General features: G+C 65.8%; 5 protein-coding genes across 5 annotated transcripts in view; 2 read left to right on the top strand and 3 right to left on the bottom strand.

Moving 5' to 3' along the window:
• Window positions 1-4754, bottom strand: part of CHLRE_11g467704v5 (uncharacterized protein) — a 10912-nt gene extending 6158 nt beyond the window's left edge. Inside the window, exons 1-7 of the mRNA XM_043067463.1 lie at window positions 3960-4754; window positions 3463-3662; window positions 2070-2751; window positions 1676-1770; window positions 1110-1374; window positions 728-835; window positions 126-464 (exon numbers count right to left, since the gene is read on the bottom strand). Of these exons, the coding sequence (XP_042919460.1) occupies window positions 126-464; window positions 728-835; window positions 1110-1374; window positions 1676-1770; window positions 2070-2751; window positions 3463-3662; window positions 3960-4706 (2436 nt within the window). The 5' untranslated portion in view covers window positions 4707-4754. The remainder of the gene's footprint in view (window positions 1-125; window positions 465-727; window positions 836-1109; window positions 1375-1675; window positions 1771-2069; window positions 2752-3462; window positions 3663-3959) is intronic.
• A 57-nt stretch (window positions 4755-4811) lies between these two features.
• On the bottom strand, window positions 4812-9864 carry CHLRE_11g467703v5 (uncharacterized protein). Its single transcript, XM_043067462.1, has 7 exons — window positions 9560-9864; window positions 9217-9327; window positions 8661-9033; window positions 8191-8318; window positions 7012-7971; window positions 6540-6792; window positions 4812-6308 (listed from the first exon to the last, which is right to left on the bottom strand). Exons 1-7 carry the CDS (start codon window positions 9683-9685, stop codon window positions 5044-5046), a joined length of 3216 nt encoding a protein of 1071 aa, XP_042919459.1. The 5' UTR covers window positions 9686-9864; the 3' UTR covers window positions 4812-5043.
• A 100-nt stretch (window positions 9865-9964) lies between these two features.
• On the top strand, window positions 9965-14320 carry CHLRE_11g467702v5 (uncharacterized protein). The gene is made up of 8 exons (XM_043067461.1): window positions 9965-10252; window positions 10428-10551; window positions 10771-11105; window positions 11514-11661; window positions 12161-12280; window positions 12725-13032; window positions 13418-13518; window positions 13704-14320. The coding sequence occupies exons 1-8, from the start codon at window positions 10235-10237 to the stop codon at window positions 14020-14022; spliced, it is 1473 nt and encodes a 490-aa protein (XP_042919458.1). The 5' UTR covers window positions 9965-10234; the 3' UTR covers window positions 14023-14320.
• Window positions 14321-14374: 54 nt separating this feature from the next.
• Window positions 14375-20749, top strand: CHLRE_11g467701v5 (uncharacterized protein). The gene is made up of 9 exons (XM_043067460.1): window positions 14375-14820; window positions 15082-15258; window positions 15562-15618; window positions 15786-15922; window positions 16365-16512; window positions 16891-16927; window positions 17226-17911; window positions 18255-18926; window positions 19143-20749. The coding sequence occupies exons 1-9, from the start codon at window positions 14503-14505 to the stop codon at window positions 19233-19235; spliced, it is 2325 nt and encodes a 774-aa protein (XP_042919457.1). The 5' UTR covers window positions 14375-14502; the 3' UTR covers window positions 19236-20749.
• A 146-nt stretch (window positions 20750-20895) lies between these two features.
• CHLRE_11g467699v5 (uncharacterized protein) overlaps window positions 20896-26146 on the bottom strand; it is a 9179-nt gene continuing 3928 nt past the window's right edge. Inside the window, exons 6-15 of the mRNA XM_043067459.1 lie at window positions 25995-26108; window positions 25316-25374; window positions 24897-24977; window positions 24492-24632; window positions 24024-24130; window positions 23396-23474; window positions 23034-23161; window positions 22586-22656; window positions 22076-22242; window positions 20896-21790 (exon numbers count right to left, since the gene is read on the bottom strand). Of these exons, the coding sequence (XP_042919456.1) occupies window positions 21657-21790; window positions 22076-22242; window positions 22586-22656; window positions 23034-23161; window positions 23396-23474; window positions 24024-24130; window positions 24492-24632; window positions 24897-24977; window positions 25316-25374; window positions 25995-26108 (1081 nt within the window). The 3' untranslated portion in view covers window positions 20896-21656. The remainder of the gene's footprint in view (window positions 21791-22075; window positions 22243-22585; window positions 22657-23033; window positions 23162-23395; window positions 23475-24023; window positions 24131-24491; window positions 24633-24896; window positions 24978-25315; window positions 25375-25994; window positions 26109-26146) is intronic.

Raw genomic sequence — 26146 nt, 5'->3', positions numbered from 1 at the left:
CTACACCCTCAGCCGTCCGCCGCTCCCGTCGCCCCCGCCACCGCACCCGCACCCGCCACCACACCCGCATCCCCACCCGCACCCCCACCCGCACCCCCAGCACCCGCCCGCCCGCGTCCACTCGCCAGCAGCGCCACGTCCGCCGCCGCCACCATCTCCTCCAACCAGCGCGCCTGCCCTGGCGCCACAAACACAGACAGCTCGCCCTGCGTCAACTTGACCCTCAGCTTCACGAGCATCGCCCGACATTTGGCCGTCCATCGCAGCCCGGATCGCGCCACGATCCACCGAAGCGCCGGAATGCCGCAGACCAGCACTGCCTCGCCCATGTCCGGTGCTAAGGCGGCGAAGAGCCGCTGCAGCTGCTCCTGTCTGGTGGGCGCGAGGCCGCGCGCTAGCAGCCAGTCGGCGGCGGCCCAGTTGCCGGCGCTGAGGACCGTGGTGAAGTCGCGGGAGGACAGCGGCTGCGGGCGGTCGGGGAGGTGGTTGGTGGGAGGTGGTTGGGAGGTGGTTGGGAGGCGGTTGGGAGGCGGTTGGGAGACGGTTGGGAGGCGGTGGGGCGCGGGTCAATGTGGTGTTTGTATGTGTGCAAGTGTGCGACGTGTGTGTGTGTGTGTGTGTGTGTGTGTGTGTGTGGCTTCTTGGCGTGTGCACGGATGCACGCACGGCACGGATGGACCTCCAGCACACAGCACCCCACCCCCACCACCGGCTACTTTGCGCGCACCGTTGGCAGCAGCCCCGCCGCCGCCCCCGGCAGCTGCCGCAGCGCCCACTCCAGGGCATCCTCGCCGCCGCCCTGAGCCACTGCCGCCAGGCTCACCACGGCGCCGCGCTGCATGCGTGAGGCAGACACACATACGTGTCACAAACAAGATCACGCCCTTGCGTGTTTCCTACCCTTGTGATCTCCAGGTACACATGAGATCATACAGCGCGGCCCACAGGAGGCATGTCACACATAAAGTCATGACAGCAACTGTCCGGGTTTACGCCACGGCACGCCCAGCAGCAGCAGGACCCCCTCTCCTAACCAACACACATTCTCAACCCCCTGACAAACACACATTTCAAAACCCGTCCCGAGCCCCAGGCTCCCGCGAGCTCACCCGGTGGTGCAGGTGTCGCAGCAGCTGCAGGTCGCTGCCACACGCCGCCACGTCACGAAACACACCGCTCCAGTCCACAGCCCCCACCAGCGCGCCCCCGCCGCCCCCGCCGCCGCCACCACCACGGACGCCGCCGCCGCCGTCGACGCCACCGATGCCGCCTCCCGCCAGCGGTCCCAGCCCGCCCACAAGGGCGTTGTCGGGTAGCTCTAGGGTGGACAGGTAGCGCACTGAGGGTAGGCCCTGGCCCTCCGTCTCCGTGGGACTGCATGTTGCGGCGGGCGGGCAGCGGGCGCGTTGAACAGATTGCTGAACAGATGCGGAGTTGGGGTGGGTGCAAGTGGTCTTAGAACCTGGGGTCAGGTGTGATCAGTTGTGATCAGATGTGATCAGTTGTGATCAGGTGTGACAATGGCACATGGTGCACAGATGGACGGGTGCCGCACCTGCAACCGACACCCACGCACACGCCCGCACCTGTTGACATGTGACGATCGAGGTAAACGCACCCACCCGCACCTCCACACCCGCACCTCCGCACCGCGCCCACACCCGCACCTACGCACCTGTTGAAGTCCGAGGACGTGAACGCCAGCGCCTCCTCCAGGTGCTGCGCCGAAAGCTCGAAGCCACGCTCCTGCAGCAGCCGCAGCACACCCACCTGCGGACGTGTTGTTGGGAAGGGGAACAAACAGCAAGCGCGCGCACTCCCATTGCAATTGATTGTGTGTGTGTGTGTGTGTGTGTGTGTGTGTTGGGGGAGTGTATGTGTGTGTGTGTGACTGTGTGTTGTCCCTGACATCTACCTGTGGACGTGTGTGGGGTCTGAAAGACTGCATTGCTCACGAGCCAGGGAAGACGCTAGGCTACATAGTAGAAACTGTGGGGGGGGAGTGTGTCACAAGAGGGTGACTCCTACTAAGCCGGCACTCAAGTGCTCGGCATCGTCACAAGACCCACCTGCCCGGTCTTTGCAGCCGCGTTAGCCATATGGCTGGAATAGCGCCCGTCCAACTGCAGAGGCAGAGGCGGAGGCAGAGGCGGGGGCGTGGGTGGGTGTGGAGGTGGGGGCAGGCGCCCGCCGGCCTTGGCGATAGGCGTTTGGTCCTGCTGGTTGGATTGGTCCGGCTGGCTGGGTCGGTTGGGTTGGTTGGGTTGGTTGGGTTGGTTGGATTGGTTGGGTTGGTTGGGGTCCTGGGGCGTCTGCACCGCCGGGGCCTGTAGCTTGTAGTGCTGGTGCTGGTGCGGTTGGTGCGGGTGCTGGTGCTGGTCGGGTTGCGTCACGTTGTCACTGGTTGCAGATGCACCCCGGTGCTCTTGCTGCTGCCGCCGCTGCCGCTGCGCCTGCTGCGCCTGCTGCGCCTGCTGCGCCTGCTGCTGCGCCTGCTGCCGCTGCTGCTGCCGGCTGCTCTGCTGGTCCAGACAATACGCGGCGGCGGGCACGTTGCCTGCCGCGGCGGCGGCCTCTGCGGCGTTGAGGCACAGCCCGAAGCCGTGCCCCGCCAGCAGCAGCAGCCGCTGTAGGTAGTCGGGCTGCCAGGCGGCGTGCATCCAGCCCTCAAACGTGCCGCCACCCAGCTCCCGCTCCTCGGCACCCGGCCACCCCGTCACCGCCGCCCACTGGAGCAGCAGCCAGTCGCACCTGCGGCAGTAGGGCGGTAGGGAGGTGGGGAGGTGGGGAGGTGGAAGTGGGGGGAGGGCGGTGGGGAAGGGCGGTAGGGAGGTAGGGAGGTGGGGGGAGGGGTAGGGGTAGGGCGGTGGGGGAGGGCGGTGGGGGTAAGGAGGTCGGGTAGGGGCAGGCAGGGCGGTAGGGGCAGGAAGGTGGGGTAGGGGCAGGGAGGTAGGGGCAGGGGCAGGGGCAGGGGCAGGGGCAGGGGCAGGGGCAGGGGCAGGGGCAGGGGCAGGGGCAGGGGCAGGGGCAGGGGCAGGGGCAGGGGCAGGGGCAGGGGCAGGGGCAGGGGCAGGGGCAGGGGCAGGGGCAGGCGCAGGGGCAGGGGCAGGGGCAGGGGCAGGGGCAGGGGCAGGGGCAGGGGCAGGGGCAGGGGCAGGGGCAGGGGCAGGGGCAGGGGCAGGGGCAGGGGCAGGGGCAGGGGCAGGGGCAGGGGCAGGAGCAGGGGCAGGGGCAGGGGCAGGGGCAGCGGACTGGGCAGGTGCAGGAAGGGAGGTGGCGGTGGGGTGGGGCGGGGGGGAGGCGGGGGTACGGGGTAGGTGCGGGAGGCGCAGGCCTCAGAATTCCCTCCACACCCGCCCCATCCGAATCCCGGCTGGCCCCATTCCAAGTGCCTTGGTAATAACTGACTTCCTTGAATATGTTGCGGTCGTTCTGCAGCCTAACAATGGCTCGAGGACTCACTTTGCGGCCCAGTCGGGCGTGGGGCTGGCCAGGGCACGCAGCAGCAGCTGCCGCTTGTGTCGGCTGCCGGCCGCGCACTCCGCACCCCAGCGGGCGTAGTAGACCTGCAGCACCTCCAGCGAGCAGCCGTACGCCACGCCGCCAAGCGTCTGCGGCTGGTCGCGCGCCTCCATATCCGTCGCGCGCGCCTCCACCAGCTCCTGCAGAGATGTAAGAAAGAGGGTGTTGGCAAAGGGTGTTCATTACAAGGTAAGGTACGAGGGACCTGCAGACGCAGCCAACGAGCGAGCTATCCAGCACCGGTAACCAGCGGTCAAGGGGGCATGAGGGAGCGAGCCCTCAGCCCCTCACGCCGACGGCTCCCTGAATGGACGCCCTTGCACTCTGCAAGGCGTACAGATGTGACCATTTGCCTATCCTCCGTGCCTATCCACCCATTTACTTGATTACGCAGCTAGCTAGCTACCTCACGAGCTTGCGATAACCCTTGCACGCACCTGCAGCAGGCCGATGTGACCGCCCTCGGCGGCGGCGGTGGCCCACTTCACCGCCTCCCGCACCACCGGCCCGATGCGCTCGCACTCGGCCCGCGCCCACTCGAAAACGGCGCGCTGGCCGCAGAAGCACGCGGCCAGTGCTATGTGGCGGAGGTTGCGCGTGCCGCCGACCTCGCTGGCTTGCAGGCGTGCAAGCCAATCGCACATGTGTATGTGGCCCGCACGCGCCGCGGCCGTCACCACCACGTTCCCCTGCCAGTGGCAGCCCTCCCCCAGCAGCAGCCGCTGGCAGGTTTGCAGGTCGCCGGCCGCCGCGGCCGACGCCAGCGCATCCGCCTTAATCACGGTGCCGCAGTGCGCCAGCGCCGCGTCAAGGCTGGGTACGTGGTGGCAGGACGCGGCCAGGCACAGCAGCCGGTGGCGCTCGCGACGATTGAGGGACCGCCAGGGTTCGGGGCGGCCCCAGTGCGCCACGAAGTCAGGCCCCGGCCAGGCGGGGTGCGCCAAGGCGGGCTCGTAGAGATGCGAGTCCGTGGGCGAGTGCAGAACAACGCTAAATTGGCGTCGCGGCTCGCGCGCGAGCTCAACCGTGTAATACTGCTCGCGAAGGCTAGCCGCTGTTGCCTTGCTTGCAAGCTTGAAGCTGAGCGCGTTGAAAGTGGGGTCCAACGAGATGGCGATGAGGCGGATGAGCTCTGGCGTCAGCCGCGACAAGCCGGGCTCGTCGTCAATATCCATAGGTTCCATCGCTGATGCTGAAGCGACGGTAGCGAAGATCAGTTGAGCAAGCGTTGGTAAAAGCGAAGTCTTCAGTTGGGCGCGGGACCTTGTTTCAGGTTGCGTTTTCACGTGTTCAGAAATGCCTTACATGGGCTCAGTATAGTATGTATGTGCGTTTCTTGATAAGCCGCGAGCTGTTTATGCAAACGCCGCCATCTCGGCGGGTCGCACCCATGGTCGATTGCAGCCCCCCAGCCTTCCGCCGAATCCACACAAAACAGTTGGGGACACTCCCGCGCACTCCCCAGCCCCACCGCTCCCAGCAACCAACCCCAAATGTAGAGTGGTTTCAACCATCTCACCTTCACTTGCCCTTTTTCCCCTTTTGCCGACCGCCAGCAGGCTTGCTTCCGCCACCCCCCTCACCAGCAGAAGCCCGCACAATGCCGCCCAACAACAACTCCAGCGACGCCGAAAGAGACCCCGCGCCCGCGCCGCCACCAGCACCCGCGCCCGCACCGGCGCCCGCTCCCCCACGTCCCTCCGCGGGCCCCTTGGCTCCTCTTGCCGCAACACCCGCGCGCGCGCCACCTGAACCGCTGCCGCCAGCGCCGCTGCCGCCGCCGCCGCCGCCGCCGGCGGCGGCCGTTCCCTTGGCCTTGCCGCTTGCCATGATGATGCCCAGCAGGGGGTCATCCACGGCAGCTCTCGCCACACGGGCCTTGGCGGACAGCAAGCTCCTCAACCCGCCGGCGCCAGCGGCGCCGCCAGCGGCGCCGCCAGCGGCGCCGCCAGCGGCGGGAGAAGCTGGGGCAGCAGCTGCTGCTGGTGCTGCTCCTGCTGCTGCTGCCGCTGCTGCTGCTGCTGCCGCCGGTGCTGGTGCTGGCGGAGGCGCCGCAAGGGCCGCTGCAGCTGCAACTGCTGCAGCCGCTGCTACTGCTACAGCGGGGGAATCACCAGCTTCCGCGGGTGATGGTGACACTGACACGGGCGCCGCCGCCGCCGCCGTGCTTCTACCTCCGACATTGCTGCTGTTGCTGCTGCCTCCAGCGCCACCGCCGCCGCCGCCGCCAACGGACAGAAACGCGGGCTTGGCCTTGGCTCCCGCAGCGGACTTGGATCCCGCGCCCCCGACCACGGCCATCCCGCCGCCGCCGCTGCCGGGCAGTAGCACGACCGGCTTGAGACCCGACCCCGAGCTACTGCTTGGCCCGGGAGCAGCGGCTGTAGCAGCGGCCGCGGCAGGAGCCGGCACTGCTACTGCCGCTGCTACTGCTGCTGCTACTGCCGCTGCTACTGCCTCTGGCTCTTCAACCGTCATGTCCACGTCTCCATCCCCAGCTGCTGCCGCCGCTGATCCTGCGGCCGACAACACCACAGGCAAAAGCGGACGCCCTTCCGCATTGGCAGCCGCCCGTGCGTTTCCAGCACCCCCAGCACCCCCAACAGCTACGGCGGCCGCAGGTAGTGAGGCCTCTGCTGGCGCCGGCGGCGGCGCAGGCGGCCCGGCTACTGCCGCTGCCACTGCTACCGCCATTGCTGCTGACGTGGCGGCGCCCGTGCGGCCAAGTACGAAGCCGCTGCGTGTCGCGTACGACAGCACGATCGGGGAGGCGGCGGGCACGGGAGCTGTGGAGGGGAGAGGGCAGGGAGAAGCAAGGGGAGAAGGGGAAGACGTGGTCAGACACACGAAGGTCAAAGGTAGCAGAACGCGCGTGTGTGTGACCTCTGGCCACACATGATCAACCCAAATTGCAGTTACAAATGATAGCACGGACTTGCACAGGCAGCGCCTCGGCCACATGCTTTGAATCTAACTCCACACACGTTGAAAAGACAATGCTTTGGCTGTTGACCCACCGGTTGGCACCTTCGTGGTGGCCGCGCCGACAGCCGCAGTCGGCGCAGGTGCCGGCGCAGCTGCGGCGGCACTGCCCGTTGCGGCTCTGTCCGCCGCCGCCGCCGCCGCCGTTTCCGGGTGCAGGTCTGGCGCCGCCGCAGCGCAAGCCATTGCAGCGGGGCCGCCGGGGCCGCCGGGGCCGCCCTCCGGCTGCTGGGTTCGTGCCCGCTTGGCGGCGGCGCCTCCTGCCGCCCCGGCGCGGTCCTCAAACACCTGGGTGTAAGAGAGTGTGTAGTTCGCAAGTTCGTGTGTCAGAGGGATGTCAGACACACATACACAATAACACATGCCAAGGCCCCAACACTCACTTCAGATGCCTGCAATACACATACGCACACACATACAGACACAACTCATGCCGTTTCCCGTTTTCACACACAGGATCTGAGCCTGATCCCCCCCATACTCCCACAGCTCCCCCCCCCCCCCGACCTGCAATGGCGCCATGGGCTGGGACGCGTGGGTGCGCTTCTTGGATCCAGCCGCCATCATGTCGAAGAAGCTGCGGCGATCAATCTTGACGCCCACATCCGACCCGGATCCAAAACCAGATCCGAATCCAGATCCCGCCGCGGGTCCGCCGCCAAGGCCTTTTGCCGCCCCATCGCGCCCACGTTTCCCGCCCTTGCCCGCAATTGGCCCCCCTGGCGGCGCCGCCGCTCCAACTGCCGCCGCCGCCGGCCCCGCCGCAGTAGCGGTTGGCGCAGCGGCGGCGGCGGCAGCGGCTGGCGGCTCATCCAACTGTACGGCGAGCATGATGCCGTACTGCTCGGCGGCGCGCGCGGCGCGCTGCTGCCAGCTGGGCTCGCCGGCGGCGGTTGGTACGGCCTCAACGTACGGCAGGTAGGGCGCTTGCTCGTCCCAATGGCAGCGGATCATCTGCGGTAGGAACTCCAACGGCCCCGCGGGCCCAACCGCTGAGGCCGCCTCCGCCGCCGCTGCCCGCGCGCCAACCGCACCAACCTCTTCGGTTAAAGGTGCTGCGCTGGCAATTGCGGTTGCGGCTGCGGGTTGGGCTGTAGCTGGGGCCGCAGAGGGCTGTAGCAGCATGCGTAGGCTGCGGCTCTTGATGTCTGGCCCCACACCGGCGCCTGGCCCTCCTGCCGGTGGCTGCTGCATGTGCGAAAGCGCGCCGGCCTCCCTCCCCGCGCCCCCGCCCGCAGCCACCACCGCCGCCGCCGTGCCGTGATGCTGCGGCGGCTGCGCCCGCCGGGGCGCCGCCGGCGGCGCCGGCTGTAGCGCCGCCGCCAGGGCCGGGCTGAGCCGCAGCGCGTCGTCGGCTGTAGCACGCCCGGCGGCTGTAGCGCCTGCTGCTGCGGGCAGTAGCGGCAGTACCTCCGCAAGGTCGTTGTAGGCTTTCACGCAGTCGAGGGCCAGCTGTAGCGAAAGTACCTGAATGAGAAACAGCGCGAATCACGGGGGGTTGCTGGTCAACTGGGCCAACGGCTTTTGTTTGCCTTGCCTGCCGGGTATGAGTCGGCTTGATCATGCACGGCACGACGCCTGCCGTACCGGTGACGTACATAAGGGGTAACCAAATACCCTTTCCCTTGCTTCAACCAGACCCTGACAACTCTCACCAGACCCTCACATCCCCATGTGCTGCCCTACCTTGATCCTCGCCAACATGGCCGCCGCGGTGGTGGCCAGCGGCACGAAGTAGGTGAGCGCCAACTGCGCGCCCAGCTGACCCGCGGCGGCGTGCAGCGGCCGCTGCAGCCCGCGCACCAGCGCCGTGCCTGCCACGTGTAAGGTAGTGTGTGTATATGTATGTGTGTGCGTGTGTGTGTAGCCGTCCACGGAGAACGGAGTAACTAATTTGAAAGTTTGGTGCCGACGTCCAATGGGAACAGCGGGGGAGGGGGTTGTATATACCAGCCCAAGTTAAGGGTGTGGCAGGTGGGGAATGCGGCGGCGTCAACGGTGATACGGAGTTCGGCGCCGGTTGAGGACTTGAAGGTTTGGGCGCGGTCTGGACTTCGCAGCCCCACACGTACGGATTCGCCGCTACCTTCCCCTTCTCTCCTACCCGCCCACCTACCTTCCCCTTCTCTCCTACCCGCCCGCCCCACCACACCCACCTGTCACCAGCTGTGACATCACCGCCGCGCCCGCCTCCCGACCCGGCAGCCGGTACGAATTCCGACCTCCTCCGCCTCCGCCTCCTCCGCCTCCGCCTCCTCCGCCTCCGCCTCCTCCTCCGCCTCCTCCTCCTCCTCCGCCTCCGCCTCCGCCTCCTCCTCCCAGAGCCCCCACACCAGCGCCCGGCGCCGCCGCTGCTCCCTTGCCGCCGCGCGCCCCAGCGCCCTTGCTACTGCCGCCACCGCCACCGCTGCCGCCGCCGCTACTGCTGCTACTGCCGCTGAGTGCGCCGCCCTGCAGCAGCAGGTGCTGCAGGTCCGACATCAACCCGTCGAGTCGCAGCGACTGCAGTTGCGCAAGAGCGCGACGTACCTGTTGTTGTTGTTATTGTGCGGCGGCGCATGCGGCGAACTTAAGATTTGCGAGTGACGGATAGTCACGGTAGAGTACAACTCAAGGGTATGAAGACACTCAGGGAGCTACGGGGCATGCGATGACACCACTGATAAGTATGTTTTAAGGTGTGAGCTAAAGCTGTGGGGGCCTCACCCTCACCTCCAGTAGGTACCTCATGAAGTGGCCCCCGCGATGCTGGTGCGTGTTTTTGTACAGCAGCCGCCGAAGCATGGCCGCCTCGGACCACAGCCCGGCCGCGGCCAGCGAGGCCTGCGGGCGGAGGGGGTGGCAGCAGGGGTGGGTGGGGGAGGAAAAGAAGGGGGAGGAGGGGAAGAAGTGGCCGGGACGGGGGAGGTGGAGGAGGCGAGGTGCGAGGGTTGAGGGTGACAGTCCGCGCCAGCAGCACACGACGCCAGCAGCAGTCTTGCCCCTCCTCGTCGCCCCTTTAAATGTGTTACACCCCTCACGAACAACAGCTCGAGGGCGGCCCCTCTCCACTTACCCGGTGCACCTCCAGGTTCGCCCGTCGGAACTGCGGGCTCAGGTCTCCATAGCACGACAGCTGCACGGTGCGGCGCAGCGGCTCTGGCAGGGCCCAGTCCCGCGCGGCAGGGTCACTCGCCGCCATCGCGGCAGGACTCCTTGGAGTGTCTGTAGCAATGCTAGTAGTGCCAGTGGTGCCTAGGCGTCGCGTTCAAGCATGGTTGTGCTGCGCCGGCAGCAAAGTTGGGCAGGGTTTTGCCGAGGGAGCAGACGGTTGAAGCAAGTTATGCCCCTTACGCATGCTGTTGTAGACCATAGCATCGGAAGACATGTAAATAAGCTCGTTTGCCATATGACCCACTTGCAATGTAATGTGGCCGTCGATTGTGTTTTCCAAGTTTTCGCAGTTGCAATCTCACTTTCCATGTAGAAAATAGGGATTGCAGCTATGAAATGAACAAACAGAGACCGTGCTGAATTGTACGCGGCCTAAACTTCTGTTTACGCCCGCCTTTTTTCCCGGAGGCAATAGCGCTAAGTAGATATTATTTAGGTCAAGCAGAAAATGCGGCGAGCTCTATCGCAGCTTCTCTCTGGAGGGAGTTCGTCAAGCTGGCTCTCGCAGCTTGGTGGATCGACCGCGGGAAGCTTGCGGAGTGCAGGGGAAGCATCCACCAGCTATGGCGCTGCCAGCATGGATGATATGGTCTTGGTGAGCGCGGTCGCAGCAGGGGATCAATCAGCGGAACTCAGCTTCTCCTAGTCATAACGGCACCTGACCACAGCAAGTGCCAATACTTACATTAGCCTGAAAGTGCGATCGCGGCATCGCATAATCTGGGCACAGAGCTTATACTGACTTGCACGCCGGCGCCCATGTGTTCCAGGTCCTGGCACGCAACCTGAGCGGCAAGGCGAAGGGCAAGCCCGCACCCAAGGGCGCGCCTGCGCCCCCGCCGCCCCCGGTCGCCTCCTCGGCAGTCACCGCCAACCCGGCAACCCGGAGCGCAGGTGCGCTTGGCCGGAGCCGTTCTCGCTTGGACGACTTCGGCAGGGGGATTCGCGGTGTGTGGGGGCCAACCATCACATCCCCGAGCAAAGCAACGCTGATTCAACACGCCTTTTACGCAACGCCAAGCACCCGGTGCCTCTTTCCCCGCCGTGACCAACATACCACCAAACATAACATACCACTCCAACGACGCCACCAAACACACACGCTTTTCACAGGCGCGCGCATCCGCCGCAACCAGCCCCGACTGGACCCGCTCACACTCCTCACACCCCAACAACGCGAGCTCGCGGAATCTCTCGCCCACCTCTCTCGCCAGGCCGCACAACCACCCTCCGCCACCGCCGCCGGCGCCGATGCCCTGACGCCGGCGGCGGAGGCCGCCGCCGACGCGGCGGCGGAGGCGGCGGCGGCGCCGCTGCGCGGGCTGGGGGAGGTGCCGCTGCCGCTGCGGCGGCGGGAGGTGGCGGCGCTGGTGGATGCGGCGCTGACGGGGGCGGCGGGCGGGCAGCAGGTGCACTTCCAGCCCTTTGTGTTCAACGACATCTTCCAGGTGGGTGCTGGTCGGTGGTGTGGGTGCTGGGTGTGGTGTGGGTGCTGGGTATGGTGTGGGTGCCGGGTGTGGTGGGGGTGCTGGGTATGGTGTGGGTGCCGGGTGTGGTGGGGGTGCTGGGTGTGGTGTGGGCGCTGGTGGTGGGTGCTGATGGCGGGTGCTTGTCGGGTGCTGGTGGGTGTGGAGGTGTGCCATAGCAATGCTGACCACGGAGTTGTCATTCCACACCGTGTCCCGCGTACGGCACTGACACGCCAGGCACGGCATACACGGGGTACGGCGCCGCACCGCCAAGGAAAGGCCCGGCCCGCACCCTCTCTCAGACGCACAAGCTTAATTCGCTCTCGTGTTTGTCACCTTGCCTCCACACTCAACCGCACACAATCTCGCAATTGCGCCGCCACACAGAGCGCGCCCGCCGCCGCCACCTACGTGGCGGAGGCGCTGGAGAGCGGCTCGGCGTGGGGGCGCATCGAGCGCTTCTTCCTGGCGGCGGCGGAGGCGGACGCGGGAAAGCTTGTGGCGGCGGTGCGGGTGGAGGTGGCGGGGCGCATCGGTGAGAGGGCGGGGCTGGCTTGGTCAAGGGGGGAGGGCGTGGCGTGTGAAGGAGGGAGTGGGGGCGATGGGTGGGTGTAGCGGTGCAGCACTTAAGGGCAGCAAGAGGAGGCGCTCAACCCAACATAAAGTGGGGACGCGGGGCGGTGGGACGTCTGTGGGACGTCAGCAGGCGGTAGAGGAAGAGACGGGGTCGAGGCAGGGGGCAGAGACGTAGAGGGAACCCCCGCTCTCCCCTTTCCTCCTCCCTCCTCCCTCCTACCCCTCCCACCCGTCCCTTTTTCGTTGGGCCCTGGGTATGTCACACCCCCCGCTTTTTCAAACATCCGTGCAACTCCCCACCCCCACCCCATGGGACTTACTCATTGGGCTCGGGCGTGTAACCCCTCCCTCCTCTCTCTCCCTCTCCCCCTCCCCATTCAATTCTTAACTAGTCACAACTGTAACTCCCCCTTCTCCCCCTCTGCCTGCCTGCCTCCTCTCTTCTCCGCCCCCCTCAGGCCGCAAGGCGGACATGGCCGCCACCAAGTCCTGGGCCTGGGGCGACCTGCGGCTGGCCTCGCTCACCTCCAAGCTGGACTACGGCACGGCGGCCGCAAACACACGCATGGGCGTGCTGGGTGGGTGGCGGGGGGGAAAGAGGGAGAGGGGGGTTTAATGCATGACAAACTATGACGACCTGATGGTGACAGGGGGGGGGCGGCGGGGTAGGTTGCTCCAATCCCAAATAACCAAGACCCCGAATCAGCCCCCATAGTGGGGGAATGCGGGGCCGCCAGTGGGGGGCAGGGCAGGGGTTGGGAAGTGCGGGGTGGGTAGAATTTCGGGACACCCGCAGGAGGTTCGGACATGTCAGGTCAGATCAGGCGACAGAGAGGAGAGGGGGCTGAGACAGGGTGGTGCTGGGGCGGGGCGAAAGGGGTGGCCGGGGATGTGGGGCGGCAGCCGGGCGTTCAGGGCTGTGGCACACCGCCTGTTTACCCGTCTTCCCCTGCTTAGATCGGCTCAGTCCCTCCTTCTGCTCTTCAGCCCGCTTCTCCCGCTCTCCCCATCTCATACCACAGGCATCAAGGTGTGGATTCGCTACCAGCCCGCCGCCGCGCCCGACCTCTACTTCCCTGCCACAGGCGGCAGCGGCCTGCACGCGCCCCTGCCCGCCGGCGCCGCCCCCAGCATGTCGCTGGACGAGCTATACGCCGCGGCCCTGGAGCGCAGCGGCAGTAGCAGCAGCAGCAGCAGCAGCAGCAGCGTGGGGGGCGCTGGAGGCAGTAGCACGCGGTACGGGGCGGTGGGGTGGTGGTCGCGGCCGGCGGGGCAGCAGCCGGCGGCCAACCGGGTGCATGAGGTGTTCACGCCCGAGTTCAACCCCAAGGTGCGTGGTGGCGTACGGGCTGTGTGTGTGCGTGCGTGGGCGTGGGCGTGGGGGGGGGGCTGTGTCTTGAGAGCGCATGTGTGCTCTGTATGTTGTGGTATTCCGGGGGTGTGCGTGCGGTGTGTGGGTTTTGGGGTTTGGACTACGCCGCGTTTCTGGGTTTCTGAGGATGGGACGGGGTGTCTACCCCCTATCTCCGTGCCTGAGCTGGAACCGCACGCGGCGCCTGCACTACGTTACCCCGGGTTCCACCACCTCTGCTGGACTTCACGGACATCGGTAACAACGCGCCTGCTAAATTGCTCCTTTTTATGGCTACGCCTTTACTTCTTCCATATTTCTTCATCTTTGCAAACCCCCACCGCGTCCCCCAAACCCCCTGCAGGCGGGTGACCGGCTGGACGGCTACCTGCGGCGTGCGGCTGAGTCGCGGCGCGTGTTCCGCTCCGCAGCCAACCGGGAGGAGTACATGGCCACTGTGGGCAGGTGGGCGGCTGCGGCAGATGTGTGGGATATGTGCATGTCTGTATGTCTAAATGTTTGTGTGGGAGAGGTCATGTGCTCTGGTGTGATCTGATGTGGGAGGCTTGACTGCGCCAGGCAGGTTCGATGCGGCATCTCTGACATGTTTTTAATTTCGTGGATCCACCCACCGCACCGCCGGCGCACAGGTTCCTGGTCAAGCAGCGGCAGGCTGCCAAGGCCCGCGCCGCCGCGGAGGCCTACGCCGCCGCCCTCTCCGCCACCAAACCCGCCACCATACCCACCACCTCCTCCTCATCATCATCATCCTCGGCCAACTCCTCAGCCGCCTCTTCCGTGCCTGCTCGGCCTCGTTTGGGCCGGCGGCCGCACCGGCCGCTGGCGCGCTTCCCCGTGGAAGCCTTCTCGCCCTTGGGTCGACGTGGGCCGGTGCTGCTGCGTTGGCGGCTGCAGGCGGCGGCAGCTGTTGGCAAGGGCAAGGGCGGCAATGGCGAGCGGCGGGCGTAGGGAAGCAGAGCGGAGCAGAGCGGAGTGGTTCGCTTCCAGGCTTGTGTGAGGACTGAGTTGGGGAAGAGGGGACGGGCGTTGGGGGCGGGGGGGGGGGGGGGTTGTCAGGGCCTGGGACTCTCGGTCGGCCGGCGGGTTGATGTTTTGGTCTTGTGTGCTGATAAGTGTGGAGTGTAGCTTAAATGCGGCTCGACCGGTGTCAGGTGGCAAGGCGGAAAGGACAGACACAGACAGACCTGCGCAATGACGGGTAATGAGAAGGCATGTGCCTGGGATGAATGCAGTTCGTTGAAACCAAAAAGCGAATGCCATTGGGTCACCCTTGTTGGATTTACTTACGTAGACGAGTACATTGAAGGACACCGAGTGAGCCCCGACGACGTAAGCCAGTCGTGTCCAAGCAAGCATTTCCCTCGTTCACCGACAGTCCACCACCTACGTGAATTGTGAACATGGCTCCATAGCTTGCAAGTTATTAGCATGCTTCCGGCATTCTCCAAGTGCCTCTTGGGCTCGTGGGGTTTGCGAGCCACGCCAGCAATTGCTCGGCCTCTCTACACTGCGGGCCTGCCTGAGCGTGCCTCGAACTCTTCTGGCAATGAAGCTACAAGCAGCCAGGGTCTAGACTATCGTCAACTCCTCGCTGCGAATACTCGAGGTGTTGCCTTGCCGTCCATCGCGAGGACCTGGGACCTCGCAACGGTGGACTCGGAGCTGCGACATGCGACTGCGACGCAATTGGGCAGCGCCGCAAACGGGAAGGACGTCCCGAGTGCCGTCCAGCGCGAGCTCGCCAGGGTGCGTCGGTGGGGCTGACCAAGGGGCTGACTCAAGGCGGTGCGGGGGGGGGGGCGGGAGGGGTAAACAAAGGAGGGGGCGGTCTCACACCGGCACACCGGCGCCCCAACGCCGCGAACTGCAGCCTTTGGAGCCTGCCGAATCTGTCCTGATGATCGCTGGCTGCCAAAACCCCCGGACCCAAACTGTCCCAACCCCTCCCACCCTCCCAAAACACAACCCCCATTCACAACCCACATCCACACACACAACCACACACAGCGTCATGGTATCCAGCTGCCAGTGGGCGCCTGCCGCCACACCGCCGCCACCCGCCTCGCCACTGTGCTCCCCCCACCCGTACGGCACATTGCCGTGCTGTACGGCGTGCTGGAGTACAACGGCGCCGTGCCGCCCAGCGCGGCAGCTGCGCGGCAGCTGCTCAAGGAGGGCGCGCAGGTGCGGCTGGGGAGGACAGGCTCGGGCACGGGGCAGTCGGGCAGTGGAGCATCCGGGCCCGGACACGCGCACGGGACACGGGGTGTTATGGCGTTGTGGCCGAGCTTGCTACGCGCTCGGCAATACGTGCAGGTCTGCCGGATGCGGCACTGCTGCTCTGTGCGCGTTTTCAGGACTCCAGAAGGATGTCGGTCTCAGAGCTCTGCCCTCACTGCACGAAGCCGCGGCTAAGCTAGATCCACGCAATACAACCAACCCCAACCCCAACGCAATTCCTCCTTCATCTCGTCACACCCAACACAGTCTCGGACGCACGCCCACCCTTTGGACTCCGACCTGTCGCCTGTGGCTCTGGGGCAGGTGCGCGGCTTGCTTTGGCGCCGGTGTTGGTGTGTGAGGCAGCCTGGTGGGTGGGCAGGTGCGCCGGCCCCGCCCACACAGCAGCGTTGCCAGCGCCTTCTGCTCTTCCCCTCTCTCTTACACACACACACACACACACACACACACACACACACACACACGCACAGATCTCGGACCTGGTCCACCGGCTGGGCTATGTGGGCCGGCCGCCCTTCTCCTACGGCAGCGGGCAGCTGATGGCCGCCTGCCTGCGCACCATACTGGCGGACGTGGACGACGAGGCGCGGCTCAGGCCGCTGCCCAGGTGGGTGGATACTCGTGTGTGGGGTGGGGTGGGTGGTGGTGGTGGTGCGGAGGGGGGTGTACTGGGGCGGAGGGGGGTGGTGGACTGGGACGGGGCGGAGGGGGTAGGTGGACTGAGGGGCGGAGGCGGGTGGTGGACTGGGGTGGGGCCTGGGGGTGGGGCCTGTGACCTGCGAGTAGCCCTGTATGGTACGGTGGGGTACGGAATTGTGTATTCACCAAAACCCCAAGCTGCTACCGCCTCTTGCCTTATTGGTTGGGCGTCCGATGCGCTGGGTCTTGGCTTCTTCGTGTGTGATACAAAACGTTCGCATGAATCGCAAACACCCCGCCCCATCCCCCACCACGTCGACCAATTTCTTAGCTAATCACGAATGTAGCCCCCTCCCCATCTATCACCTGTATAGCTAATCCTGAGTGTAACCCCCGCAACCCCCTCCCAGCATGGACACGCGCCAGGCCGAGCTGCTGCGCTACCTGCGCTCGCGCCGCGCGCCGCCCGGCACCCGCGGCATGCCGGCGGTGCTGGACGTGGACCTGGGCTGCAGGGCGGGCGTGAGCCGACTGGCGGCGGCGCGCAACATACTGCAGGTGGGGGTGCAGGGAGGGAGGGGAGGGAGGGGACAGGGGAGGGGACAGGGCAGGTAGTTTGTTCAATCCCAAAGAAACCTAGGCCCAGAACTAGTCAGAGGGGTAAAAATCGAGCGACCAGAGGCACTGGTTGAGGCAAGGGAGGTCACATGCCTAAGGCGAAGGGGGGAGGTGGTTGCCAGAGTAGGGTATACCGGTGCTGCAGGTGTGAGGGAGAGGGGGGAGGGGGAGGGGGGGGATGGCTGCTGAGTGTAGGCTGCGTCACGCGGCAGTGTAGGGATGATGAGGTGCGGGAAACACCTGTCACGTCAATAGCTGAGTTGATTTTACGCGTCAAGGCTTCTGTGTGCAAACAACCTTGCATTCCTTGCACCGCAGTTGATCCAAAACCACGAGCTCTGCGCCAGTCCCCAGGGTGAGTCCCAGTCGCCCTGGCGGTGTCCTGCCCCCATATGCCCGCCTTACCTCCACCCCTCCGACAACCCCGCCAACCCGCCGCCACCCCAGCACTTGTTGTTGCGTCTGTGAAATCCGTGTGTCATGTCTTGGTTGAGTTTAGGCTGGTATTTACAACCTCCCCCCCTTCGAACTCCGTTCTCCACGAACAGCTATCCCCGTTCCCACTTCTCCACATCCCCCACCTCTCCACACCTCTCCACACCTCTCCACACCTCCCTCACCTCCCCCCCCCCCGCACACACACACACACGCAGGCGAGCCTGTGGCGGCGCTCCGGGCTCTGGGCCTGTCCGGCCCCGTGCCGCCCACCACCGGCGAGGCGCTGTCCCTCGCCGCCGAGCTGCGCGACCGCTGCCGGCCCGCCGCCCCCCACCACCTGGCAGCACTGCGAGCCCTGGGCTGGTACGACAACAGCGGCAGCAGCAGCACCAGCGGTGGCAGTAGTGGCGGTGGCAATAGCAGCAGCCGTGGCGGTGGCAGTAGCAGCAGCAGCGGTGGCAGTGGCAGTAGTGGCGGTGGCAGTAGCAGCAGTGGCGGTAGCAGTGGTGGTGCCGCGGTGCTGGAGCCGGAGAGCGTGGCGCACGTGAAGGCCGTGATGCGCGTGCTGCGCCGGGCCGACACGGACGCCGCCACGCCCGCCACGCGCGGCGCGCTGCGGCACCTCGCCGAGCTCAGGCGGCAGCAGCACGGCGTGTCGGCGGGCGGCGGAGGCGGAGGCGGAGGCGCCGCCGCGGCTGTAGCGGCAGCCTCAGGGGCGACAGGGGCGGCAGGGGCAGGGGCAGGGACAGCAGGGGGAGGAGGAGGGGGAGGGGGAGGAGGGAGGAGAGGAGGGGGCGGGAGCTGGGGGGTTCTGGGTACGTGTCCGAGCCAGCTGGAGGTGCGGGTGGCGATTGAGGAGCTGCCGCTGTCGGGGCAGATGGCGGACCGACTGCTGGAGCTGGTGGGTGGTCTGGTCCGGCCTGGTCTGGCAGGGCTTGGTGCTTGATGTTTGGTCTGGTTGTGGGTTTTGGGTGTTGGGTATGGTCTTGCTGCATAGCGGGCTCCGGTCGAGGAGGCGCGAGTTTTGCATGAGATATGCGGGTAGTGTCGTGCGGCTGGTCGGTTTGCGTGAATGGCGCTGATCTGCGCGTGCTGTGGAGTGGTGCGTTGTGCGTTTCACACTCACACGCACCTGCAGGTTCTGATGCGCTGCCTGTGACGCAGCCCTTCGCATGTCGTTTCCCCCGTTTCTCTGACATGCTTGATCCTTCATCCTGCATCATGCTCCATGCTTTGACACGCAGGGCTGGTCTGGACCCATGCCCGATACCCACGGCGCCGCCCTGGCCCTGGAGGACTACCTCGCAAACCACCGCTCCGCGTATGGCAGTAGCAGCAGCAGCAGCAGCAATGGCGCCAGTAACGGCAGTAGCAGCAGCAGCAGCTACGCGCCTAGCTACAGCCGCGCCGCGCCCGCGCCCTCGCCCTACTCCTCTGTGACGGGTGCTACAGCCTCCGGCGGGCGTGTCAGTGCTGCCTCCTACGGCGGCAGTAGCAGCGCGGGCCAGCAGGGACAGGGGGCGGGGCAGGGCGTGGCGTTCCGCCGCACCAACGGAAACCCTGGCAGTAGCAGCGGCGGCGGCGTCAGCAGCCGGTCGTCGTACGAGCCGTTGGATCCATCCTCGTACCTGCCGTACCGCAGCATGCCATCGCACGCCGCCGGCCACCCGGGTGGCGGCGGCTCCGGGCCGGATTCTGGATCCGGATCCGGGCATGCCTACGCGCCGCATGCGCAGCAGCTGACGTCGCTCATCTCGAAGCTTGGATCCAGTCCGGAGGAGTTCCTGACCAAGATCCAGATCCGGGGCATGTTCCCTGGATCCGTGTCGGAGTGGTACCTGCCCACCATGAGCCACGAGGAGGCGGCGCACGTGCTGGGGTGCCTGGTGGCGGCGCGGCGGCTGGTGCTACAGCGGGTGAGTGCGATTGCGTGTGCTCTCGTGCTCTGGTTTGTGGGCTGCGGATATGTGCCCGTGCCTCTTCCTGCTCTTACCGCCGCTACCTCTTCCTCATCCGCGGGTTTGCTTTTGCACCGCCTTGCCGCCGCCGCCTGTTTGCTCCCGACATTTGTTCTGTGTCACACACATACCGTATTGTTTTTGTGCTGCTTTCACCCACATGCGAACAAACAGGTGCGCGGGTCCGGGTACGACGAGTACGTGGACCGCTGGTCGACCGCCGAGGCGGAGGGCGACTGGTGGGGCATGGAGTGGCTGTGGCAGTAGCGGCCGGCGGCGGCTGCAGCAACCAAGGTAGCAACTGCTGACGGCTGTAGCAACCAAGGTAGCAACTGCTGGCTCTGGAGCTGTTGCACTTGAGCTGCTGCAGCAGCTGCAGCTGTGATGGCCGCACGTGCGGAATGGTGCGGGCAGCGGCGGCTCATGGGCGGCATGCGGCGTGGGGGCTGTGAGGCACTGAAGGGCAAATGCAGCGGCCACGACAAGACCGGGCCATCTGAGGCGCCCATGGAAAGCCGCCGGAATGGTTGGAACCGCCGCAGCAGCGGCAGCAGCGGCAGCAGCAGCAGCAGCGGCAAGATTCCAGCCCCCATGAAGAAGCAGCGACATGGGCAGGAGCGCGTGTGAATGGCGTTGTGGAGGGTGCAGGTGCTGTCTGTTATGCATGTGCTTACGCGCAAAAGGGGCAATGTGGTGAGCGAGACGCGGGTGGACGAGAGCGGGACGCGGACGAGAAACAGCTGGCTGGCATACCGTAAGCCGTTGGAGGTAGCGGTGTGAGGGTGACTGCGTGCCATGACGCTGCATCATTGGGGAACTCAGAGCCAACCTACATCCAGTGTCTTCCCCGGATTTATGCACAGTCTTTGCATAAGGAGTGCACGATGCGCTCCTTGCTGCTATATGAGCGGCTTGGGAGCGCTAGGAGCGCCCGACACGTTTTGTTACCTCGCCGGGGGCAAATATTTATCTTGCATTGCTGTCTGTTTGCTGCTGCAAGAGGGGCAGTCGCACTAATTCTGTCACTTCTGTGTTGCGATCATGGGTTACTTGCTTTTTGGATCAGGGGATTAAGGTCCCCTGCCCTGGATCATGTCGGCCCGGATCAAAAAGCCATTGCCGGTTTTGACGGCGTGAGTACGGCAATTTGACAAACGAAGGCGTGCATGCCTATGTGGCTGTCGGTGAAGGGAACACAGGTATTCAGAGGTATTCCTATCGGTAGCGCGCCGACGCAGTGCCCCTGCCGCATCGTTGGCCTAGGGGTATCCCACCGGTATTTCAATAAGGTTGTAAGGTGGCCATTGTACACATGCATATGGAGTAGCGATGACCCGCGACGCCTGCGTGCTTCTATCGATGGCTAGCAGCACTGCAGCAGGGAGGTATATGCGGGTTCTGCACACGACACCGCTCTGATCAGTTTGTGGGCGTGTGGGGGCCCGGTGACCGGCAACAGTGCGCGCTAGCTCTGCTCTGCAGCGGCCGCCGCCGCGGCTGCTGCCGCTTGTCCTGCTGTACAACGCGGCTGTCCAGTTGTAGTAGCACCGTACTGTGTTGCCGTACTGTGTTGCCGACGGCGGGGCCACGTGGCACCCCCGGCACGGGCTGGGTGGGCACCAAGGCAGTGGTCCCGTGTCCGTGTGCGGTCAATAGGGCGGGGGTTCATCAGGGCGGGATGCGAGTGAGCACTGAGCGTAAGTGCTCGAGTCTTGAAGCATTAAGATGGCCGCCGTGGCCCGACAAAAGATGGACTGATGACGTGAAACCCATGTTCAACAATTCGCACTCGTCCTGTCGCTTGCCACGACAGTCCCCTGCCACCGTTTCCTCCCCCGGTCCCCCCCCCCTGACTTGCACAGTGCCGAAGCACCTGGCAGTCCTGACGAGAGCCCCTGCGCCGCGAAACGTCGAAACCCAGTCCGAGGGGAGCCGTAGCCACGTTACACACGGTCTGGGGCCTGCGCCACCTGCACGTGCACCTGCAATGCGTGGCCGCCTCCATCGCTTCCACCGCACGTTTGCACTGTTGCCGTGCTTCCCAGACCACCTTGCTCGCCCCTGCAGCCAGCACGCCCCATAAGTGTCACGTGGCCGCCGTGTGCTGCCGCCGGTTGCATTCGACCCGCTCTTGCTACACAAGGGGCCGTTGCGGTGTACCCACGCGTCGCCTGGATGCAGGCGTTCACGTTCCCCATTATACACACACACAACCACACACCCGCACACCGCCACACACAATAGTCGTACGGGCGCGGGGCCAGGCCCACTGCCACCGCCCCCCTAGCAGCCCAGCCCGGCCCAGCCATCGCGCCAAAGACTTGCTCAGCTGCGCCTGCCGTCGCCTCATACACGTGTCCTGCACGAAACCCTCGCCGGCACGTGCCACGCCACAGACACAGACAGGTGCACGAACCCTCGCCGCTCGCCGCCCGGTGGAGCTGCCACGCCAGGTCTCGCGCCCCTCTCCGGGTCGAGCATCACAGGGACGGTTGTCAAGTATGCCGGCGGTACCTTTGGAATCTACACGCGCGCGTGGCCTCCCGCCGCGACGTCGTCCTCCTCCTCGTCCTCCTCGCCCTCCTCCTGCTCGTCCCATTGCGCCTCCGCCCCGCGTCCACCTGCGTCCCTAGCTGCTCCAAAAAGTTGATGTGCCCCTCCTCCCCATACTGCTGCCCGATGCTCCGCCTAGGCGTCGCCGTGCTCGGGGATAAGGTTGTAGAGCAGGTCGATGAAGTTGGTGGGCACGTTGACCGAGGTGGAGCCCAGGATGATGTCGCGGTTCAACTGGCTGGACAGCGTGTGCGCGATGCGCATCTCGCCTGTGTGTGTGTGTGTGTGTGTGTGTGTGTGTGTGTGTGTGTGTGTGTGTTCAGGGACGGCGGAAAGGGGGGTTGCATTCATGACTAGCGAAGGAAGTGGTAGACGGTAGACAATCTTGGGGCACAGCGATCGTTACCGACGACGTCGACCAGCAGGGGGCGGCTTTGCAGGCATCGTTGTGTACGGACAGCGAATGGGCCAGGGGCCGAGGGGCATCGATGGCCAGGGGCCGAGGGGCAGCAATGGCCAGGGCGTCAGGCAACAGCAGCACACTCCCGGCCCACCTCTCGTGGCGCCGCCGATCACGAACACCACCAGTCGCCGCCCCGCGGGGGCGCCCGAGCCGCCGGCTCCGTCCGCGTCCTTGCGCCGGGTCCAGTTGAGGCCGGAGCGCGCGGTGCGGGCGGAGGCGGCGGACTTCTCCGGCCCCGCGTCCGGGTCGGTGGGTTGCCTGTGGGCAGCGTGGGGAACGCGGGCGCCGGAAGTGATGAGGAGGGTTGGCTGCATGGCGTGCCAAGCGTGTGCCGAAAGGCTGTGAAGCCCCAAGCCCCCGCTCGGATCGCCGAATTGCTAACGGCCCTGCGTCAAGGTTAGCTTCGGCAGAGCCCTGCTTGTTGCGACTTCCCGATCTCCCCGATTCCCGCGCGGCTTTACAACGCCCGTACCTGCATCAGCCCCGCTGCCCCCCTGGAGGTCGACACTTTGAACCTATTTGCACTCTCTGTCATGATGATCTATTGGCACTCCGTCTTTCATGAACGACACCCGCTCCCACGCCACGCCACGCCACGCACCGCACGTAGGGGAAGTCCTCCAGACTGAGGCGGCCCGCGTTGAGGTCCTCGATGTGGTCCGCCATCAGCGGCTGCGCGCGCCGGGGCGGAGGGGCGTGTAGGCGCGTGCGTGTGTATGTGTGTGTGTGTGTGTGTGCGCGCGTGCGTGTGTTAAAGAGCGCAAGGAAAACATTACGCGTAGGACAGTGTATGCGATGCAGAGTTACGGCCGCGTGTCCGTGTGTTGTGTGTGTGTGTGTGTGTGTGTGTGTGTGTGTGTGTGTGTGTGTGTGTGTAGGTGTAGGCGCGTGCGTGTATGAGGCGGCGGGTCAGGAGAGAGCAGCCAAACATGTAGGCAGCAACACACAACACAGCAAGAGTAACACAGCCACAGCACCCGCCGAATCGCGGTGGACCGCGGCACAAGTCCGAAGTCCAAGCCCCATGCCTGCAAGTCTCCAAGCCCCACCTGGAAGCGGTTGAGTGCGTACTCCTCCTCATCGTCGCCGCCCTTCTTCTTGCGGGTGGCCTTGGTTGCCGCCGCCTTCTTCTTGCCGCCGAAGAAACTGCTCTTGCCGCCCGCCTCCGCGCCCGCCTCTGAGGTTTCAGCAGGAAAGGACCGTGGCATCAGAGGGGCGCGAGGGGGGCCGAGCCTGGCAAGAGGCTACCCAAAGGCAGGGGGCGTAGCTGCGGCCTAAGCGGGCGTGTGTTTCGGGCGTGCGGCACCCCGGCGTGGTCCTTTCCACCGCCACGATTTTTGACTGAGCTGCGCCCCCTCTCCCTCTCCCCCGCCCCCTGTCTCCCGCCACCCCCCCCCCCGCCCCACCTCACGGCCCTCCATGACCCTCACGCCCATTCGCGCCAGGCCGCTGCACAGCGCCGCCATGTCCTCGCCAGAGATGCCCGTGGCCTGTGGGGTGGTGGGTGTGGGGGGGGGGGGGTGCGGGGGGTTGCAAAGATTGGTACAGAGAAGTGTAGCGAAGTAGGGGGGAAGGGAGCCGTTCATGGGGAGAACGCAAGGTTTATTAACAAGTATGAAGTGCGCGGCGGGGGCTACAGGGAAGTGTAGCGAAGTAGACAGCAGGCGTAAGGGGGGTTACATTCATGATTATTTAAGAAGGGGGGGAGGCAGAGGGGCGGGTGGGAGGGTGGGGTTGGGGTGTAATGGGCGGAGGGCGGGTGCAGGAAGAGGGAATGTGGTGGGCGGGCGGCGGTGTTAAACGCCCCGCCCCGTCACACCTGGGGTGGTCCAGCTGGGCCGCTGGCTACAAGCCTTCGCACGCGCCCATCTCTCCCGTCTGCCCCCGTCCTGCCCCTCTCCTTCCCCAGAAGCACAAAGCTCTCCCGCCTGCGCCCTTTCCCCTCTCCCCCCTTCCTCCCCCTCTCCCACCGTCCTCCCCCTGTTCCCCCCTTGCTCCCCCTCTCCCCCTTCCTCCCCCACCCTACGGCCGCCCCGCACCTTCTGCCACTGCATGCGCTTGGCCAGGTCCAGCCTGCCTGGGTGTGTGGCCAGGTAGCAGGCCAGCAGCCGCATCTTGTCGTAGCCGTCCATCTGGGCGCCGTGCTCTGAATGAGGGGGGGGGAGAGGAGGCGGGGGGTTACATTCATGATTCATGGGGTGGGGTCTAACACACACACACACACACACACACACACACACACACACGCTGCCCGAAACCTGCACACCGCCGAAGCCTCCCTTCGTCTTGGGCAGGGCGGTACAACTCCCACGACACACAACCTCCACCTCACTGCAGCCCCTGCTCACGCCCTACAAATGCTGGCTCACCCACCCTGGTCTTTCCTTACCGGCGGTGAATGGTGAAAACATCCTCCCCCCTACGCCTTCACTTCCCCAAAAATCATGAATGTACCCCCCCCCCCCCACACACACACATGCACATCCCCCCGCCCCGCCGTTCCTCACCCGCGAAGTAGGCCAGCATGTCCTTGCTGCTCTTGTCGCCCAGCACCAGGTCCTGCTCCAGCTCGCCCACCTCCGTCAGCGCGCGCGCGTTGGTGGCGGTCTTGAGCTCGCTGCTCAGCTGGATGTGCAGAGCCAGCCGGCCTTGGGGGGTGTGTGGGGGTGTGTGGGAGAGGAGGAGGAGGAGAGGTGGGGGAGGGGGAGAGGGAGGGGGGGAGGAGGGGGGAGGAACGCTGTTCTCATAAAAAAACCCTTCCCAAACCCCCAAACCTCGATCTACTGCATTGGGTTCGGTTTAGTTTGGGCTGGTATCGACAACCCCCATGCGCGGCTTTACCCACAATTTGAACCCCCGCGCCCCCGCCCCCGCGTCCAACCCTGCCGCCCACCCGCCTCCCCCCCACTCACTCAGCTGCTCCCTGTACTGCGGCAGCGCCACAATGAGCTGCCGGATGGACGCCGCGTCGGCCTTCTTGTCCACACCCGTGCCTGTGTGTGTGCGTGTGGGTATGGGTGTGTGTAGCCGCTCATGTGGAGAACGGAGATGATGTAATCGTGTCAGACGAAAAGCACGAGGCAGGGTCGACGGCCGTGGGTGTAGGGTAGCGGGTTGCGGTGTCCAGGGAGCAGGCACGAGGGCCAAGTGAGGGCCACGTTGCCGCGACAGGCATTGGCGCCATTGCCTGGTGCAGCAGCCGCATCACGGCAGTAGGAGCCAGCCGCTCGCCTCTTTGCTTGCTCGCTAGGCCCGCTCGCCTCGCTAGGCTTGCTAGCGCTTGCTAGATTCGCTAGGCTCGCCTCGCTAGGCTCGCGGGTCGCGTGCTCACCCTGCGCGCGCGCCACTTTGCTCTTGGCCTGGAAGTCCTTGAAGCGGTTGGCGATGGAGCTGTGTGCGGGTGAGGGGGTGAGGGGGTGGGCGGGTGTGCGGGTGAGGGGGTGAGGGGGTGGGGTGGGGTGGTGGCGGGGGGGGGGCGAGGTTGGGGGTTGGATGGGAGGTGGTGTGGTTTGTTTGGAGGGGGTGCAAGAGGTCCTACACGAGGGACCCACTGAGCGCGGAGGGGAGGGGGCAGTCGCCCGAGGCGGGTGAGTGGGGCGGAAAGGGCACAGGGCGGGCACAGGGCGGGGGCACGGCACGTTCGTGCTCGCTCCCACTGCTCCTGCTGCTGCTGCGCCCACCTCAACCCGACCTCGCACCGCCTGTGCCGCCGGCCTCAAACCCTTGCTGCCCCCCAGTTGTCCTACCCTGACATCACGCCCCGCCACCGCCCCGCATGCCACCGCCCCGCATGCCACCTCCCGCCATGCCACCTACCCCCCATGCCACACCCCATGCCACCTCACCCCATACCACGCTCTCCTCCTCGCTCTTTGCATGGGCTTTAACTCCGTTTCGGCTGGTATCGACACCCCCACCCGTCCACCAACCCACCCCCACCCAACACTCCCCACCCCCTCACCCGCCTGCCCCCCCCCTGCCCCCCCCGCCCCCACCCCCAGCCTCCTCACCTGTACACCTCGGCAATGAACATGTGCCGCAACTCCACCCACAGGTCGTCGCTCTCCGCCAGCAGTGCCTCGCGGCTCTCCGCCTTGCCGCCCGCCTGGCTCTCAGTCTCGTACCTAGATGGGGAGGAGGCAGGGAGGGGAGGGCAGGGGAG

This window comes from Chlamydomonas reinhardtii, chromosome 11, assembly GCF_000002595.2.
Source record: "Chlamydomonas reinhardtii strain CC-503 cw92 mt+ chromosome 11, whole genome shotgun sequence".
In the NCBI taxonomy this organism is placed as follows: Eukaryota; Viridiplantae; Chlorophyta; class Chlorophyceae; order Chlamydomonadales; family Chlamydomonadaceae; genus Chlamydomonas; species Chlamydomonas reinhardtii.
Note: the sequence above shows the minus strand (reverse complement) of the source record. Positions and strands in the feature narration are given on the sequence as shown.

Excerpts from the sequence above, each read along its gene's own strand:
- CHLRE_11g467702v5 (XM_043067461.1), top strand. Across the intron at positions 10,552-10,770 it reads CCCGGCAACCCGGAGCGCAG|GCGCGCGCATCCGCCGCAAC; the intron begins GTGCGCTTGGCC and ends CGCTTTTCACAG. Across the intron at positions 11,662-12,160 it reads GGAGGTGGCGGGGCGCATCG|GCCGCAAGGCGGACATGGCC; the intron begins GTGAGAGGGCGG and ends CGCCCCCCTCAG.
- CHLRE_11g467701v5 (XM_043067460.1), top strand. The coding sequence starts at position 14,503 with ATGCTTCCGGCATTCTCCAAGTGCCTCTTGGGCTCGTGGGGTTTGCGA. Across the intron at positions 17,912-18,254 it reads CGGACCGACTGCTGGAGCTG|GGCTGGTCTGGACCCATGCC; the intron begins GTGGGTGGTCTG and ends TTTGACACGCAG. Across the intron at positions 18,927-19,142 it reads GGCGGCTGGTGCTACAGCGG|GTGCGCGGGTCCGGGTACGA; the intron begins GTGAGTGCGATT and ends GCGAACAAACAG.
- CHLRE_11g467703v5 (XM_043067462.1), bottom strand. The coding sequence starts at position 9,685 with ATGGCGGCGAGTGACCCTGCCGCGCGGGACTGGGCCCTGCCAGAGCCG. Across the intron at positions 6,793-7,011 it reads AGCCCATGGCGCCATTGCAG|GTGTTTGAGGACCGCGCCGG; the intron begins GTCGGGGGGGGG and ends TCTTACACCCAG. Across the intron at positions 6,309-6,539 it reads CACCACGAAGGTGCCAACCG|CTCCCGTGCCCGCCGCCTCC; the intron begins GTGGGTCAACAG and ends TCCCCTCCACAG.